Source organism: Berghia stephanieae, chromosome 11, assembly GCF_034508935.2.
Source record: "Berghia stephanieae isolate SIO BIC M18660-M18661 chromosome 11, UCSD_Bste_1.3, whole genome shotgun sequence".
NCBI lineage: Eukaryota > Metazoa > Mollusca > Gastropoda > Nudibranchia > Aeolidiidae > Berghia > Berghia stephanieae.
In genome coordinates this window covers 42,272,084-42,290,992 of record NC_088370.1, presented here as the reverse complement: position 1 = coordinate 42,290,992, position 18,909 = coordinate 42,272,084, and the positions used below count along the sequence as shown (strand labels likewise).

The 18,909-nt window shown below is 36.6% G+C and overlaps 2 protein-coding genes across 2 annotated transcripts in view; one reads left to right on the top strand and one right to left on the bottom strand.

Annotated features, from left to right (window-relative positions):
* The window catches only part of LOC144957064 (uncharacterized), a 68,308-nt gene that overhangs the window by 41,844 nt on the left and 7,555 nt on the right, over positions 1 to 18,909 (bottom strand). The window contains exons 7-12 of the mRNA XM_078888029.1: positions 16,614 to 16,725; positions 15,942 to 16,049; positions 13,270 to 13,453; positions 12,053 to 12,168; positions 887 to 1,010; positions 510 to 622 (exon numbers count right to left, since the gene is read on the bottom strand). Coding sequence (XP_078744155.1) covers positions 510 to 622; positions 887 to 1,010; positions 12,053 to 12,168; positions 13,270 to 13,453; positions 15,942 to 16,049; positions 16,614 to 16,725 — 757 coding nt within the window. The remainder of the gene's footprint in view (positions 1 to 509; positions 623 to 886; positions 1,011 to 12,052; positions 12,169 to 13,269; positions 13,454 to 15,941; positions 16,050 to 16,613; positions 16,726 to 18,909) is intronic.
* Positions 5,705 to 10,157, top strand: LOC144957063 (uncharacterized). Its single transcript, XM_078888028.1, has 2 exons — positions 5,705 to 6,356; positions 7,532 to 10,157. Exon 2 carries the CDS (start codon positions 7,538 to 7,540, stop codon positions 9,422 to 9,424), a length of 1,887 nt encoding a protein of 628 aa, XP_078744154.1. The 5' UTR covers positions 5,705 to 6,356; positions 7,532 to 7,537; the 3' UTR covers positions 9,425 to 10,157.

Below are 18,909 nucleotides of genomic sequence, written 5' to 3'. Positions count from 1 at the left end.
AATAATAATAATAATAATAATAATAATAATAATAATAATAATAATAATAATAATAATAATAATAATAATAATAATAATAATATAATAATAATAATAATAATAATAATAATAATAATAATAATAATAATAATAATAATAATAATAATAATAATAATAATAATAATAATAATAATAATAATAATAATAAGTTACTTATATAGTGCCCAACTTCCATATAAGTGCTCATCGGCTACTGTGTTTGTAACGTTATTCATTATCTGTAAAAACGAAATATTTACTTTATTGCATGCCATGTCGGTTGAAATAAAGATATAAGTCTCAAACTTGCAATGCACCTTTGGCCATTGGTAATAATTTTTACTCTCAAATTTCGATGACGTGATCTTAAAATTGTGAAAGTTGATGTAGATTTAAACAGTGTGACCCCTTTTTAAAATGTTTGTGCCAAGTAGTACTGTTCATATAGTATGTCTGTATTTTGTGATCATTGTCAAGACAAAATTTCCAACCTTCTTCTGGTCCCCAAAATTAGTAGTGGCATCTTCATGAAGAAATGTGAAGGCATCGTTGACGTAAACATCCCCAAATGACATCAGTATGTCGTGGAATTTTTCAACAGCCTCTGGAAAAAAAAGTAAATAACACCAAATCAAAGGAAAATAATACTGTTTCAACCTTTAGTTTATAATTCAAGATATGTTTAAGCAAAGAAAATTAAGGAAAATTTTGAGATTTTGTTAAAATGATAAAATTGATGATGATGATGATGATGATTATGAATGAAGTAAATAAGAGAGTATAGCTCTTGATTGGTGAATAACAAGAAAAATAAAACAAAACAGGAAGAACACTACTTTATTCAATAATATAATAATGGTTACAATACCTTTAGAGCAAGTGACTTTTTCTCCTTTGTCGTTGATGTAAAACCCCATCTCCTCTGCGTGAAAACGCAGGTTTTCCAACAAAAACACGTGACCTTTCTCTGGATCTTCACACAAAGCCTTAGCCTGACAACCAATCAAAACAAGAAACAAAATAGCAAATAAATGAGTAAGCTCTGAACCAATAATCATATGTGACTTGTCGTCTTCGAACACTTAAGAAGTGATAACTGTATAGTTTAAAATATACAAATATATTCAAATTTAAGTAATTTTGGTTTTCAACTTTATTTCCTTAATTAACCGTATTATCCTCCAAACAAAAGAGTGAAAATGGAGAGGCTTTCCGTTTGATTTTTTATTCAGGCTTCAGGCAGCCCCTGCCGTTTTCTACTTTTTATGTTGATTTTTTATTAAGCCTCTCCATTTTCATTATTATGTTAATATTTTCACAATCACAGGCTTCAGGGCAGCCCCTACCATTTTCTACTTCTCCCTATTACCTTCCCTAACTGCACATATCCTCATAAGCGTTGAGATTAATAAAGTCTATGTGCATTTTCTTATATAAAATACACAACCTTAATTCTAAAAAAAAACAATAGAAAAGAAAAGTCACAACCACCATTCACGGTTCTAGTTATAATTGCTTTTTCATCACCAGGGGAGACAACCATTGAATCAAACACAAAAGATTTATTTGTAAGCAGTGCCCAAACCTTTAACTTTTTAACACTTTATTATTATTATTTTTTTACCTATATGTTGTAAAAATAAAATATAACAATCATTTTGTTTTGAATAAAAGTGTTTTACTATATAGGTACCTAAACAAATAACAGGCCTAAATATGTGCGGCTATGTGGTCTTGTGGTATGACACTCCCTCGATGGACTGGAATGTCCAGGGCTTGAGTTCCGCATAGTAGAGTCCTTGGACAAGATTCTTTACTTGGCGGTTAACAGAATTCTCTGTCAAAAAGTTTGTTTTTTTGTAAAATTGCCTATCAGGCATCATGTCTTGGCCTACTGTTAAGGGTTGCTGTTGGCTAGGGACCCCTTGTAAAACGCTTTGAGCTCATTTAGTGAATATTGCGCTATATAAATGTTCAGGTCAATGATTATAATAACATTAACTGTACAAAGGGTTTGTTTTTCACTGTATAAATGAAGATAGTTTACAAACCTTTAAGTGCACAGTCTAGCATGTAATAAATAACAATGTGAAATTGAATGGAAGCTGCAATTTAATATACAAAAACAGATCACGGCGTCTAAACTGCACTACAAATCTGACCGTTTAGTTTCCCGCTGTTCCGAGCGCCGACGCAACCTCACCCGACAGGTAACCGGGGTCAACAGTGGTCAGCCGATCAATTCCCAGAACATAGATTTGACGTGCATTGGGTGATACCAATGGATGATTTCTGTACCAATTAACCTCACGATCTTCGTGACAATGCAATTCCACTCAAAATGCAAAGAATTTTCGCAAACCTCCTCTTTCCATCGGTCCAATTTTTATTTCAATACCTCCAGTACTTATTCCACAAGCTGTGATTCAAATTCACCTAGTTTTCTATAACATTTAAATAAAATTACTTGTAATTACCTCGGAATTATAAAAAAATGTTGCTATAAATTTCAAATTATTTTGGTGTGATTCACAAGGCACAAGTTTTACTACGAAATGAGGTAAGTTTCATTTACTCTTCAGTTTTCATTATTTTGTAATGATTATTTTTCCGTGGTAGGTCAGGTAATAATGATATTACTTCTTTAGCCTTCTTCTTGAAACGTAATATTTCGCTGCGGTTTTATTGTTAATTATATTTTTATTTTTTATTTTTTTCAATGATGAGTTAATTTGATTTTTAAATTGCATAATTTGAATTATCTTGCTAATGTTTAATTTTAAATGACATTGTGTGTTGGGCCTCAACTTAGCTCAACTGCTTGTTAGAATTTTCCTGCTTCCCCCCCCCCCCCCTTTCTTTCACCAAATTGGGTGAAGTATTTGGTTTTTCTTTTTCCAAATTTTATGTACGCTGTTATGTATGCATGGATATGAGAAGTAATACAGAGTGTTTTAAAACTCATTTTATTCATTAATTCACTATATCATTTCTTACATCACTCAGTCAATTTTGAATTTTCTCTTACAGCATGGACCACACAATTGCAAGTCATAACCAAGCAGTGAATTCATTATGTAGGACATGTGGTATGATTTGTTTAACACAGAAATAGAAACATGCCCGCAAGAAACCATTTAAATGTTCAAATTATTCTAATGACATTCTTTTAGTCTATGGGACTGACACGGCATTGGACAAGCAAGGAACACACTCATAATTTATGTGTAAAAAGTACACATTATAAAGCACATTGAACACACGACTCATTAGCTTCTTTGTATTTGCTCATTGCCAAGACGGTAATAATAAATAAATCAACCTTGAAACGGGCTTACCACAGCAGGTCATTCATTGGCAACCACTGCCACAAATATTTACAAGAAAAAGTCTACACGCAACTCACACTTACAATTATCCAACAAACAAAGAACTGCACCCACGACCCACTCATCATTGACGACGCTTGCAGTATTGGATTAATTTTCGACAATATAAACAAGGCCTATAGTCATGTGCACAACTTTATTTCACACACAAAATCAATCAAAGCAGACACAATCCAATATATTCAAAGTGCAATAAAACATTACACGGATACATACAGAAAATATTTTCCAAACAAAATAATCCCAAACACACCTCCTTGAGTACCACTGCATACCACACATCACTCAATATAAGTTTGGACTTCTTGGAGAACAAGGCACAGAGACCTGTCACCAAACAACAGCACAATTGAAAAAAAGAGCATCCGGCATTATCAATGATATGAATAAAATGCGATATGTCATCAACGCAATGCAGTTAAAGACCAGCCCCAAACTACACTGACGAGTTTGAATGCTTGTAGCGGATATATTTTTCTTGAGGACTGTGACGAACGATTTTCTTTCACTGCGTGTTTCTTTATCATTCGTCAGCATCTCACTTAAAACCACTTCAAACCTAGTGGACGAGACATATATTTGACTTACACCTCCAGCTAGGATACTCAAACATGGACAGTCTTTTTCCAATAAAGCTCTAAAAATCTTGCTACAGAAATTTTGGTCGTTAGGTGGGAAGCCTTTCCATTGTATAACGGAACACTCACTTTCAGCTTAAGGCTTATTTACCTGTTCAAATTGTCTGCCCATTGTATCCATGCCTCCTGCTAATTACCTTTTCCAAACAAGACTCCAATGTGCAAAGGCCCTGAGGTCCTTGTCTCGTTCAAGAGTAGCGAAAATTACCATTAAGGTCTAGCTCTCCGGTAATTCTCCGTTATTCTTTCTTACCAAAGCATCTGGATATCATTGGCTATCTAAAACAGGAACATTCTTCTGATTGGCTATTCCCGTAATTCAGACGCGCTCTTTCATTTCACAAAATCAAATTCATCTCTGAATTTAATCACACACACGCTAAGAATCCCAAGGAAGAAGAGCTATCTCTCCAATTTCAAACTTGTAAACTTTTCTTCGATCTCGGCTGGAGGTAAAATGAATTATTGGTTAACATTCAAAGTGGAACGAGATATTACTGTGAATTCAATTTAATCTATCTATTATTAATATTATAGTTTGTGTATTTTAATTGTGCTATTCCATGGATGTTCGTAAGTTGGAATACCTGTACAAAACGATATCTATATGTATCTTATACTATAGTTAACAATTGTTTATGATCTATGCTATTATTTAATTTATATTCAATATGTATATTGCTTGAATGTCTGTACCCTACCACCAATCGCCGGCCACACATCATAACCTCAATTATAATTAATAAAAATAAACAAAGAAATACCAGGGACACAACCCTGCTAAATTCTCATCATGTAAGATAGTTCAACTGTCAGTTGATGTTTAATACACATATACTAACTACCATTATCATGGAGTTACTGCTTCTCCTTGCCTTTGTCGGCAAATAAAGGCTATTATGATGTGTCGCTCAAGGACGATTCGGTGGCGAAAGACAAACTCGATTGGCTCTAAGACCTTGTTGTTTTAACTCTTAATTGAAGGTCCTATTTTCCGTGTCCTTGGAGCACCCAGTCGTGCCGAATCCCTGCATCCCAATCCGTGAATAGGGGTAAACCCCTGATGTCAGCCCCTAACTACAACACACTGTTGTGATGTCCAGAAAACTCTGCAAAGCAGGCGCCAACCCTGGAACTAGCTGATACATTTGCCTCAGTCAAGCAAGCCAGCGGGATAAAGATAAGCCAAACGGGCTTATACCATTTTCAAATGTATTTTCCACAGACACAAATATTATATCAAAATAAATAGATAAATAAATAATAAATTAGATCCACTCAATTAGAGCTATTCTTCCTGATATCAAATAAATACTTATTCTTTCTATCTTTTCCTGTAACAATCTAATTAAACTTTATATATAGAATTGTTATTATTGCATTTGGGCGTTACTATTGTCTTGACTCACTTGTTATTAATACAATTAAGTTATAAGGGATCCTAAGGCAATTCTTAATCACCCCCTAGATTAAACCTGAGCCGTTTGTGGTATAGGTTGAGTGGTCCATTTTATATTTTTTCATATATAAAATTGAAGCTTACATTCAATTTCACATTGTTATATATATATCTTTAAGCTTTGAGCAGCAACATTTACATTACAGTCTAGCACATAAAAATGAATTATATATGTGCGGTCGGAGGATTTAAGGGGGTACGCGCTGGTCGAGAGGACGGTTTTACTATGAATTCCACTAAAATTATCGAAAATGAGATTAGGGCACTTTCAGGTAATTCAACCTTTCTTTAACACACTGAAAACATTCAAAAGGCTAAATTTTTACAAAAAAGTGCTTTAAATAATTTTTTTGTGACGCAACTATCGTCTAAACGCAAAGTTTTTCCGTCATTTTCGTCAGAATCAACGTTCGATAGTCCTTAGTAACCCGCACTGAACCCCGGCTTATTTGGTATTAGCAGAAATGTCAGGGAAAGGGCATTTCCGTTCTTTCACATTCTTTCGCGTATGTGTCACAGGTCGGCGGGGAAATCGAGAAATTCCAAGCCTATTTTCCTTTCTTTGATTGGCTGAAGAGACGTCTAGGAGTTATTTTTAGTAATTACCGTCATGGAAAATTTTAGCTCACATTCCAAGACCAATCGTAACCCGGTTTTCAGTCACGTGACATAACAACGGGTACATTTCCGGAGCATTCGACTACGTTTACTTACGCTTCGATTCGAACTGATTTTTGGTCGTTTCATGACAAACTTCACTCCATTTACTTATTTGCAAAGTTTTATCATCATTTTCCAAAGAACCAAAAATTGGTAGATAATCATTTCGACGCCTGGATACCGCTTTAGCCAGTAAGTATGTCTATTTATTTATTACTAGTGAAATCAGATTGACCGGTTACAGTCTCAAAGTGTGCATTCCATTCTAAAATGTAAACATTGACGATAGTAAAAGAGAATGCTGCTCGTAAATAATTCTAAAGGCTAATTTTTGTTTTTATTTTATTTTTAATACGATTATTAAGAACCATACTGTTTTCTTTGATTTACATTAGACTAGTGAAGATCATTGAGCTTAAATAAGGAGATAACTAAACGCCGATCTATAGTAGATCTTAGACAGACAGATAGACGTCGAAAGCTAACTTAGACTTGGATTACCATTGACGTCAGTGAGTTAGAACTTAGAGATTATCTAGATTGTGCTTATTTTTTTTTATAACCATCATTCTACAAGAGTCTGTGGTGTGTGTGTGTGTGGGGGGGGGGGTGCTCTCAATGCTCTGAGGTATGGTTCTCGTCTCTTGACCTAAAGGCGTTTCTTTCTTTCTGATCTATAGTTTCTGCCTTTTCACCTTTCAGTGTAGGGCCACTTTAAAGTGAAATTACTCTAGACCAAGGCATTAGCCAAACAGGTGGTCAGCCCACTGTGACTTTTAGTTACCTTATTGTGGTAGGAATTCATTTTGCCCAGAAAGCGGCCTTTCTGCCTGCTCTTTTAATTTCTTTAATGTTTTTTTTACTTTGATCCAAAGCAATACCAGATCTGTGCTTAACTATGATTGGTAGCCAGAATTCTTATGTGTGGGTATCTTTTGTGCTTTTAAGGCAAAACTTTGGGCTGATTCCAACACTGCTTAGCAGTAGGGGGTGCAATAAAAATGTTATAATAAAATTGTTTTTTTAAAACCCTTTATTCATCCCATAGTGGAAATTATTCTCCAGGGTCTATTCCAAGGGTAGATTGGAATAACCAAGGCGTCAACCGCAGTGCTGCGCTGCAAATTGAGCTAGGGCGAGATGGCTTGCTCAAGTCCACACAGCACAGAGGCTGGTGATCGAACTCGGTACCTTTCCGGTACGAAGCAAAGACCGTAACGCTGAGCTAAGCTAACCCCCGATTTATTTATTTTATATATATATATATATATATATATATATATATATATATATATATATATATATATATTTTTTTTTTTTTTTTAAATTATTTATTATGGTATATTTATATTTATTTATTTTCACAGATTGTCATGCCTAGAGCCAAGGTTTCCACCTTCAATGCTTCCATTAGCAGCATGAAAAGGAAGTCACGGAAAGATGTTTTGAAGAAGGCAAGGGATGCGAAGAAGCAGAAATTTTTTAATGAACCAGAGCCAGCATCCACATCTTCTGTGACATCTTCGCCCCACGCAGCGACTTCACCTTTATTTCCATCATCTTTTTCTTCGCCGCAACCAACAGCTTCAGCTTCTGCTTCTTCATCATCAGCTCGTAAGTTGGATTTCTTTGCCTCTACGTCTGAGCCTTCATCTTCGTCTTCATTGGAATGTTCGACCATCGTGCAGCTGATTGTATTCCAGGATCTTGTTGATTGTCTTCTCTGCCCTTTTTGTTTCCAGTCTACGTTGGAGGTTTCACGTGATTCTTCTGTTGGTCTTGCCATTCTTCTACATTTGTCTTGTAAATCATGTTCAAAAGTTATATCGTCCTTTTATACATCTCGTAAAAAAGATAAATATTTTGAAGTTAATCGTCGTGGAGTCGCTTCATCCTTGGCTAATGGAAGTGGACAGGCTGGCTTAGCCTCATTTTGCGGCATGATGGATATGCCTGTACTACATCATAAGACCTTTCTTCGCCACCAGAAGGCCATCCACCGCCAGTTCGCCAGCTATTCGTCTCGTCTCCGTTCTGAAGCTGTTGATGTTGTTCGTCGAGCGTATCCTGAGCAGGCAGGGCAACCAATTGTTGATGTTGATGTTTCGTATGATGGTAGTTGGCACACGAGGGGACATAAATCAATGTTAGGGATAGGATGTGTGATAGAGAACAGAACAGGACTTGTAGTGGACCATGAGGTTCTTTCTAAGTATTGCCATAAGTGTGTGACAGTAGGAGACAAGCTGAAGGGGGATAGTGATAGGTATGCAGAATTCTTGAGTGGCCATAAGGAGGAGTGTGATAGGAACCATGAAGGATCATCAGGTAGTATGGAACAGGTAGCGGCTGTGAATATGTGGAGTAGATCTGTAGAGCGGAATGGACTTAGATATAGAACAATGATTAGTGACGGGGACAGCAACACCATCAAGCAGCTAAACAATTCGGGACCGTATGAGGGGATGACAATTGAGAAGAGGGAGTGTGTAAATCATGTAGCGAAGAGACTAGGAACAGCATTGCGGAAGACTGTGGACAACAAGAAGAAGGTAAAGGTAACGTTAGGAGGGAATGGAAAAGGAAAATTGACAAAGGCAAAGATCGCCAGACTTCAGAAATATTACACGCGGGCCATTAGATCAAACAGTACTGTGGACGACATGCGACGCGCAATTTGGGCTTCTTTTTATCACTGCACCTCAACCAATAAACAGCCACGCCATGAGTACTGCCCAGAAGGAATTGATTCTTGGTGCTTCTACATGAAAGCCAAGGCTAATGGTCTGCCAGCACCTGACCACGACAGACATATGACCACATTTATTCTACCGACTGTAGCAGAACACATCCATGACGTTTATGTTAGATTGACTGATGATGATTTGTTGGGGAGATGTTTATTTGGAATGACTCAGAATGTAAATGAAAGCATCCATGCTTTGATTTGGTCTAGGTGTCCAAAACATGTGTTTGTAGGGAGACAGCGTTTGGAAATTTCATGTGGGATTGGAGTAGGAGAATTCAACAAGGGAGCAAAGGCATCGCAGGATTTCATTTCGGCAATAGGACTTAGTGTGGGACGACATTTTGTGGAGCATGGGACTAAAAGGGACAATGTTAGGATAAAGAATGCAGACAAAGCAGGTGAATTTGTCTTTAAAAGGAAAAGGGAGATGAGGAGGTTAGCACAGACAAGGGAGGAAGAACGTTTACATCAACTGGAAGGCGGTGAGCAGTATGCTGCAGGCGGCTTCTGATTGCGGAGTCCCAGACGACACGTGACATTGGATGGATTACCTCAAACGGATAAGTACCATTTTTATAAATTCATAACTAATTGTATCTTTTTTCCACAGGAGAATGATTCTTGGGTTTAAAACAACACAGTTTAGGGGGTTCATGACACTATATTTTGTATAATCTACGAGAAGGTTCGTTTTTTCCCATTTTCTCAAAATGTCATTTTCTTAGGAGGTGGGATAGCAGGGAACAAGATTTCTCAAAAACTGTCTATTCAATTTCTTTTTCCTTTCACACACTTGTGTGTTTATAGTGTGGCTACATTATGTCAGAGGCTTTTGGCAATATAAGCATTATATTTTTAGATATGGGGGTCCAAAGAGGGTAAAAACTGCGAAAAAGGAAAAATTTTCACAGTTTTACGGATTGAAGACTTCCGGATGCTATAAAATCTTTACTAGGATAAGAATAGAAAAATCCCTCTGACATAATGTAGAGCAGTATTAAAGACACCTACATAGCAAGTTTCAGTGAAATTGAATAGACACTTTTTGAGAAAAGTTGTTCCCAAAATCTGAAGTTTTCGGGGCGGGGTACCCCTAAAATGCCACCTCATACACACCGATAGTGGAAATTATTCCAAAAAGTCTTTAGAAATATGCTTGGACACACATAATACTGCAGAAAAAGCATTGAAAAGATCATTTTTGATAAAACTTAATAAAATTGTCCTTATTGTGACAGTACCCCCTTAATGCTGTAGTTAATTCCAAAATAAAACTAGGTTGACAATGTGGGTCGTATAATGTAATATAGATGGAAAATTTCAACTCTCTCCTTACCAGCCATTTTCAGGATTTCCCCCAAAACTTCACTCCCAAATAACACAAAAATATTTTTTTTTATTAATCAAACACAATAGCAGTAAAGTTCTTCCGATACATATTTTCTTTAGCAAAGCATGCTCTGCAACACACTGTTCATTTTCTTTAACTCTTTAAGATTCAACCCGACAAAAACCGACAACAGCATAATATTCATGGGCGGGGTAGTCAAGACTGGCCTCAGTAAGTAAAATCCAATCGTTGTGAAGGAAATGACAGGCCCTGTCACTGCCGCAGGGTGTTTTCAGCTTTGATTTTTATAAATTTGCCAACAGAAAAGAAAATACGTTTCAGAAATTGCGATTTAAATCCTATTTTATTTGCGGGTGAAAATCATTGACATTGCACTTTGTTTGGTAAAAATCGGTAAAAAATTACGACTTTGGTGATGAAAAATGACTTTGATGACCATTATTGTAAACTTTTAAAAATATTATGAATAATTTATAACTCCCTTATTTGTGGGTCGATTTTGTCATTCGAGGTATCAATTTTATTGTAATAAAGAGATAGGAACTTCAGAGTTATTTTTTCTGATGCGAAATTATTACTTTGTAATTTTAGCACCAAGAAAAATAGTCGGTAAATAAATTTGTTACACCTCTTTGATAGACCGCCGGGTCCGTTCGTGTAGATTTGTGAATCAAGCATCTCAAAGTCTTTGACCAATCACAGGCTATCTATCCAGCTGGCCGAAACAAAGACGCTTCTCCCCGTCGATGTATTACGCTATTGTTATGCAAGGAATATAAACACCTTATGGAGTAGGCCTAAAAGCTAAAATCTAAAAGTAAAAAATATAATTCTGAGGAATTTGAAAGTCACATTGCTGAAATTAGCTTGAAAAAAGAAGTACATTGGTCTTTGTTTCATAAAAAATCGGTTGAAAACCAACTGTTTTACGAATAAATTTGATTTTAAAAATTGCTTTTGTTTATTTTAGCTTTTTTTAGCAACTTTTTTATTTATCGGCCGATTTTCTTGATTTTTATATCATTGTTTATATCTCAATGAGACGAGATCAGTGATATACTTTGTTTGTTTCAAATGTAACTACAACATAATTTGGCTTTTTTACCTATCGACCATGCCTGGATAATTTATTCAACAACGTGGCGATGTGACGCAACTATTCCGTGGCCGTCTTCCACTGCATCGACGATGATTCAATTCATTGTTGACGGCTGTTGACACGTGAGCTGCCAGAACGACCAATCGTTGAAGGGTCAAGATGCTCAGTAGCCAATCGTTCTTCGGTCAAAAAACTTATGAACTCACGAGAACAAAAGTTTGAAATTTGGTGATGGACGGACCTATGAAATCGTTTCTGGGCGGAGTTTAGCCATGAGTGACCGTAGAAAACGAAAAGGCGACTACAGATATCAAAGAGTAGGCTTATATCATCAAAGGATGTCTACATGATTGACATGGCCATATAGGGAACTCATTATCTACTCCCCCAAAAAGAATCTGAACACGAGAGGGTTAAATTTTATGATTTACAAAAGAAATTTGAATAAGGAAAATGTTGGTTGTATCGTAACGAATGTGACGGTTTTCCTATACCCGGTAAGGAGAGGGTTAAGCATATCAATCAGTAAAGAGGGATTTTTTTTTTTACATATAAATTGGAAAAAAAAAATTAAAACTTGCATATTTTGGACAATGAATGATATATGATCGCTCATTTTAAAATGATGTAACAACTCTTTGTTGCTTATTTCAATTTTCATTCAATATATAATATTATATCTATTTTACCTCAGCCCCAATACAGTTGTCCAAATACACCACATGGTTTTCGGGCAGCGCTTGGCACAGATGTCCCATGAGACACTCTAAAGAAAGCTTAGGATCCACTTTACCATTGGGGTTGCCTGCAATTACAAATTGACAAGAATATAAGGATTTTCCTATTCAAAACGTTTGTTAAACATATATCAAACCCAGGACTTCCTTGAAAACTTCCTTGAAGTCCCAGATTTGAAAGATTCTTTTAGACGGCCAGGTACTCATTTTACACCTGAGAATGGTGAGAGAATGTGAATAAAGAGTCTTTTCCAAGGACTCAACTATGCGCCCAGCGAGGCTCGAACCCAGGACCTTCTGAACCGAAAGCTAGTGTCATACCACAAGACCACCCACACAGCCGCACAATAATAAATGTGACCACCGCCAGTATTATGTCAAGGTGATTTTGGTGCAATTCAGATTACATTTACAGTAAAAAATCTGACCAATTGTCTCGAGACAGCAACTGCATTACTCTGTGGTGAACCTTATGCTTAGAAGGTGGCAACGCCATAAAAAGATGCTGTACAATTGATTATAAAACAACAGCATAGAATAAAACAACTCGAATTGATTGACATATTATTAAGCTTTCTATGTGAAAGTGACAATTTCAAATTATAAATTACATTGGACATTATAACACAATTGCTTGAAATAAATTTAAACTCCCTCATTTCAATTGAAAACTTCCCCTATTGCTAAATTAAAACTCCCTCATTTCAAGTAACAACTTCCCTATTCCCAAATTAAAAACTCCCTCTTTTCAAGTGACAACTTCCCCTATTGCTAAATTAAAACTCCCTCTTTTCAAGTGACAACTTCCCCTATTGCCAAATTAAAACTCCCTCATTTCAAGTGACAATTTCCCCTACTGCTAAATTAAAAACTCCCTCATTTCAAGTGACAACTTCCAGTTTTGCTAAATTATAACTCCTTCATCTTGTGGTGACAATTTCCACTATTGCTAAATTAAAATTCCCTCATTTCTATTGACAACTTTCACTTTTACTAAATTAAAACTTCTTCATCTCTGGTGCCAGCTTTCACTTTTAAAACTCCTTCATCTCTAGAGAAAACTTCTACTTCTACGTTATTTAAATTGCTCCAAGCTTTTTCCAAGCTGAATTCAAGAACTATAACTACATCCATATATTTTTCTCAATTTCTGTACCACTCTCACATACCACAATGACTGATTATGATGACAGCACGGGCTTTTTTCTTGAAGGCGTATGCAATGGTTGGGAGAATGTTCTTGATTTTCCTCTCAATGATCTTCCCCTCGGTGTAATCCAAATCACATCTAAGCAAGATCCGTGCATCCTCCATATCTGTTCTGTCTACGGACAATTGACGGATTTGATGAAGCTGAAACAAACGTTAAATGATACTAAGAATGAATACATAAATGTGCTCCTTTGTGGAATAGGGGTACAGTCACAAGAAATGAAGTGAGCAGAAAAGTGCCAGAACAAGACAATAGAGATGAAATTATGATTTAAGCAAAATTACAAAAGACACATCCCATTTCTCCCACCCCCCCTATGTCAACACCCCAATGAAACAGAAACACACCACTTGCTTGAATGTCAACCTCTTGAAGACCTGAGACGCACATTCCTCCCACCAAATCCAAGCATCAGTAACACACTTTAAAGTCACCTGGAACAACTACAAAAGACGTCTAACTTCTATGTCATGGCACAAGACCGAAGGGCTAGAGCTCAGGTGGTCGCTGATTTGGATAAGTAAGTGAGAGATGAAATGTCTACGGCAATGAGGATTCAAAACCTGATTGGTACGGCAACAACAATTGGTGCGATCGAGCATCTCTCACAGAAGAATATACTTAATCATATTTCTATCATTTCTTTTATAAGCAAAAGACTGAGCAAATTCCACTTTTCACGAAGACAGAAAGCCACAAAGGAAGAGATCAAAGATGCGGGGTATAGAAGACCCTACCAGCTGCTTCCATAAAGCTTTGTTTATCTAACTCCAACTGGGTGGGGTTCCTAGACACTGCTCCCATATTGTGGGCAAGGGCAGCAGTACCTTACATTTAGTCTTCCTGATCCCCCTCTTATATCTGTTTACTGGCGCTGATATGACCTAAATGTTGCAAGCGCAGTACAACCCTTAAAAACAAAAACAAACTATCTAACTCCAAGGTCAAAACTGTACAACTAAAAACATTGTTAATTTTTTAAAAATAAAACCACAAAAGCCTTAGTTCTGTAATTTTCAATGTGTGAAATCGACTTCAAAGTTTGCATCCAGATCTATTTCATTGTATAGTTTGACCCTTTTCTATTTTTAATAATGAACTGAGGACGAAACTAATTTTACAGGCATTGCTTTTTTTTCAAATTCTTTCATGGAATCAACAAAAACTGCCGACATTTTAAATCACCATTTTTTTGGTAGGTATGTTACTTTGCAAATAGTGAATATAATGAAATTTTAGAAAGGGGGGGGGGGGTGTTGCTTGGAAGTTTAAAAGTTACCAAAACTCTATATAGGAAATCTTCAGACCTTTATTAACACAGAAACGTCCACCTTAGAAGTCATGACAAGAGTAAGGATACAGATTTGTAGAAGAGAGCAGATAAAGAATACAATTTCTCCATCCAAATAAAGAAGTAATTAAAATGGAATTATTGTACGCTACAAATAAATTAAAAAGAAAGAAACAGATGACTCGTTGCCAAACAAGGACGGGAGAAACTTGTCAGTGTATCAGTGTATTGGACAGCATGACACATAATTTAGCCAACAAATTATCGGGAAATCACAACTTATTTAACAACAAAGGTTGTAGAGAATTACTTGTTCCTTAATTTGCATGTTTAAAATTCTAAAAACCTTGCAGGTAACTTGATAACTACTTAATAATTTTTAGAATTTTAAACGTGCAAATTAAGGAACAAGTAATTCTCTACAACCTTTGTTGTTAAATAAGTTGTGATTTCCCGATAATTACACAACTAGAGAACATTATATCCAAAATTCCTACCTGTTATCAAGTTAGCTCCCTTGGCATAGCCACTGATAAGACATAGGCCTACTGTCAGGTAGGATTGGCATAGCCACTGATAAGACATAGGCCTACTGTCAGGTAGGATTGGCATAGCCACTGATAAGACATAGGCCTACTGTCAGGTAGGATTGGCATAGCCACTGATAAGACATAGGCCTACTGTCAGGTAGGATTGGCATAGCCACTGATAAGACATAGGCCTACTGTCAGGTAGGATTGGCATAGCCACTGATAAGACATAGGCCTACTGTCAGGTAGGATTGGCATAGCCACTGATAAGACATAGGCCTACTGTCAGGTAGGAATTTTGGATATAATGTTATCTACTTGTGAGGTTGATTATATCATTTCCTAAATTGTAAATTGTAAATTGAGCATTTATATAGTGCAATATCCACTACAAATGCTCAAAACGCTTTACAAGGAGTCCCTAGCCAACAGCAACACTTAACATGTAGAACGAGACATGACGCCTGTTAGGCCATATTGCATTTTTTTTTCTTGGACAGAGACAATGCTGTTAATGGCTAGGTATTCATTTTACACCTGAGTACAGTGAGAGAATGCAAGTAAAAGTCTTTTCCAGGGACTCAACTATGCGCAGAGCAAGGCTCGAACCCAGGACCTTCCGATCCGAAAGCAAATGTCATACCACAAGACCACATAGCCGTGCGACAGCAGCAATGTTAACTGACATTGATTTGGAAAAAACAAAACAAATAAGGTTGGCAATAAGACAAAAAATTTACAGTAGACGGGATGCATGTCTAAAACACTCTCCTCCCCCTGCCCCTCAACTTTTCTTTTCACATTTACCTTTTCATGGATATCAGGTTTTTTGTTCCAAAGCCACAGGTAATAAGCACCACAGTCAATTTTCTTCTTGGGTACAGCCAACTGATGAAGACGTTTGGTTGCTTCAAACTATAACAAACAAATTAAAGACACAATATATACACGTATGTACATAACCATTCAATAAAGAAGAAAACCCATTTCGACTTCCTTGATCGTACTAAGGTTGTGATAGGCATCTGTTTTTATTTTTTAAAAACAAAAAAGAAAAAAAAGTGGAGCATTTATATAGTGCAATATCCACTAAACATGCTCAAAGCGCTTTACAAGGGGTCCCTGGCCAACAGCAACACTTAACATTTAGGACAGGACATGACACCTGTTTGGCGATATTGCAATTTTTTTCGGACAGAGACAACGCTGTTAACGACCAGGTACTCAATTTACACCTGAGTACGGTGGGAGTGTGAGTAAAGAGCCCTCTCCAAGGAACTCAACTATGCGCCAAGCGAGGCTTGAACCCAGGACCTTCTGATCCGAAAGTGAGTGTCATACCACTAGACCACATAGCCACACAAGGGCAGGCTTTCATAGAGGTCCTATATTCCCCAAGGAGCAAAGAGGATTTAATCAAAGTATAAGTCAGTATCTGTGAACAACAGAATAACTTCTTGTCATTACCGATGAGCTCACCTTTAAGGCCGACTCTGCCACAGGACGCTTTGGATCGTTGAAGCTGGGGAGTGGCCTCTCTCTGGGTGTGGCCAGTCGGTCCCAGTCAATAGTGTCTGGGTTTTTGAACACTCTGTACATACAGCAAGAGATAGTTTGTTGTGACGACAATTACACGACACAAGCCATCAAAACTGACTGAATTACGTTTTGATGGTTTTCCAAACCCACACATTTTAAGTTTTGAACTCTCTCCTTACCATCTATTTTTAGAATTTCCCTCGAAAATTCACTCCCACTCAACACAAGAATAGATTCTTTTAGTAAAAAAAAAAAATAACAAAGGAGCTCTACAACACAGTGTTTAGTATTTACAGCTGTAATCAAAGCATTTTTTAAAATTTTGTGATGTACAAGAGCAATCAGAATGAGGGATATTATCGGCTGCATCATAACAAACGTGACAATTTTCCTATGGGTGGTAAGGAGAGGGTTAACTCTTTCGGTGCCATTGGCCGAACTGTGCAGTCAGAGCAGAATCTGTTCTACTGGCCAATGGCTGCACAGTACGGCAGTCTTGAAAGGCAAAAAGAATAAAAATGTAATCCAATCCTACTTTCTACAAAAGTACTATAAAGTGAACCAATGGTATCATTTCTTTCATCAGAACATTCAATTGGCCCAAGGGGGTTATTTTAATTGAGACTTTGCGCCAAATTCGGATGTCGCTTTGTCTTAGCCTGTCATTCTCATGCTGCCTCAATCAGGTGTCAGCCATTTTGTGATTGAAATGCAAATATAACCTCAGCGCTGAAAGAGTTAAGAATTTAAAGTATAGTGGCCAACTGTTCAAAGAGCTAAAACGGGACACCCTAAGACACAACACCGACTGTCACATGACCCACAGCAGTATGTTTGGTGGACGATTATGTCATCTAGATTTAGAGCTTTTTTCTGTTCCTTGTTTTCATTTGCTTGTGAAAAAAGCATAATCCAAAGATATACAAGGGTAATTTCCATAAACATAATCAGTCTAATTTTTTGCCTTTAATTTTAGATTTTTTTTTTCTTTCAAGATTGCCAAATCAGGACAGTTTCGATTTTAAAAGGCCAGTTGGCCACTATGCACAAGGCTCATGGAGCATGATTAACTATTTTACAGTATTATAAAGCGCAGCTCTGGTTATGGAGCTGTTCCTTTTTTATATATACATCCTATTTCCATTGTATTTTATCTTATTGTGTAAATTATAACACGTCTGTACAAAAAAATTCCTTTTTGGATGCAAGTATTATTATTATTATTATTATTATTATTATTATTATTATTATTATTATTATTATTATTATTATTATTATTATTATTATTATTATTATCAGTATTTCTGACATAAACAATTTGATCACTACCCCTTGTCTGAAGAAAACCCCCCAAAAAACGAGCTTTTATACAGCGGAATATCCACTAAACATTCTGAAAGCTCTTTACAAGGGGTCCCAAGCCAACACGAACACTTAACAAGTAGCATGAGACATGATGCCTGTAAGCCCCCTGTACAATTATTTTTTTTCGACAAAGACAATGCTGTAATATTTTCTATGTCCTATTCCCTCTGAGTTACCAAAGAACACATATCATTGTATTTATCAGGTTGCAGACTTGGGACCGCTTCATCTGGGACTTTCCACCTGTCCAACATGTAGGGTACCTGATGTGGGAACGAACCCGAAATCGCAGAGTATCTAGTTGAACGGTGTGTTGTGACGAAGCTTCTGGGATCGGAAGGGTTTGCGATGGTGCACAAGTGCAGATTGGGTCAATCGTCATAACATAGTAGTGTGAGCACCATTAGAAGGCTTTTCAGATGATCATCTCAAATTTGGATAATTCCCCCCCCCCCCCTAATGAATTCATTGGTGAGACAAGGTGTAGAGGTAAAAATATTATTCCCAACGTTCAATAATATAAAGTAATATTTTCAACTGAAAAAAAAATAAGCTTCAGGTTGCTATCTAATCATTGCAATAAAATTGAAACCAATGATGACTGACTTACTTACTTACTTACTTACTTACTTACTTACTTACTTACTTACTTACTTACTTACTTACTTATTTACTTACTTACTTATCCGAACCAGCGACCACCTGAGCTCTAGCCCTTTGGTCTTGTGCCATGACGTAGAAGTTAGACGTCTTTTGTAGTTGTTCCAGGTGACTATAAAGTGTGTTACTGATGCTTGGATTTGGTGGGAGGAATGTGCATCTCAGGTCTTCAAGAGGTTGACATTCAAGCAAGTGGTGTGTTACTGTTTCA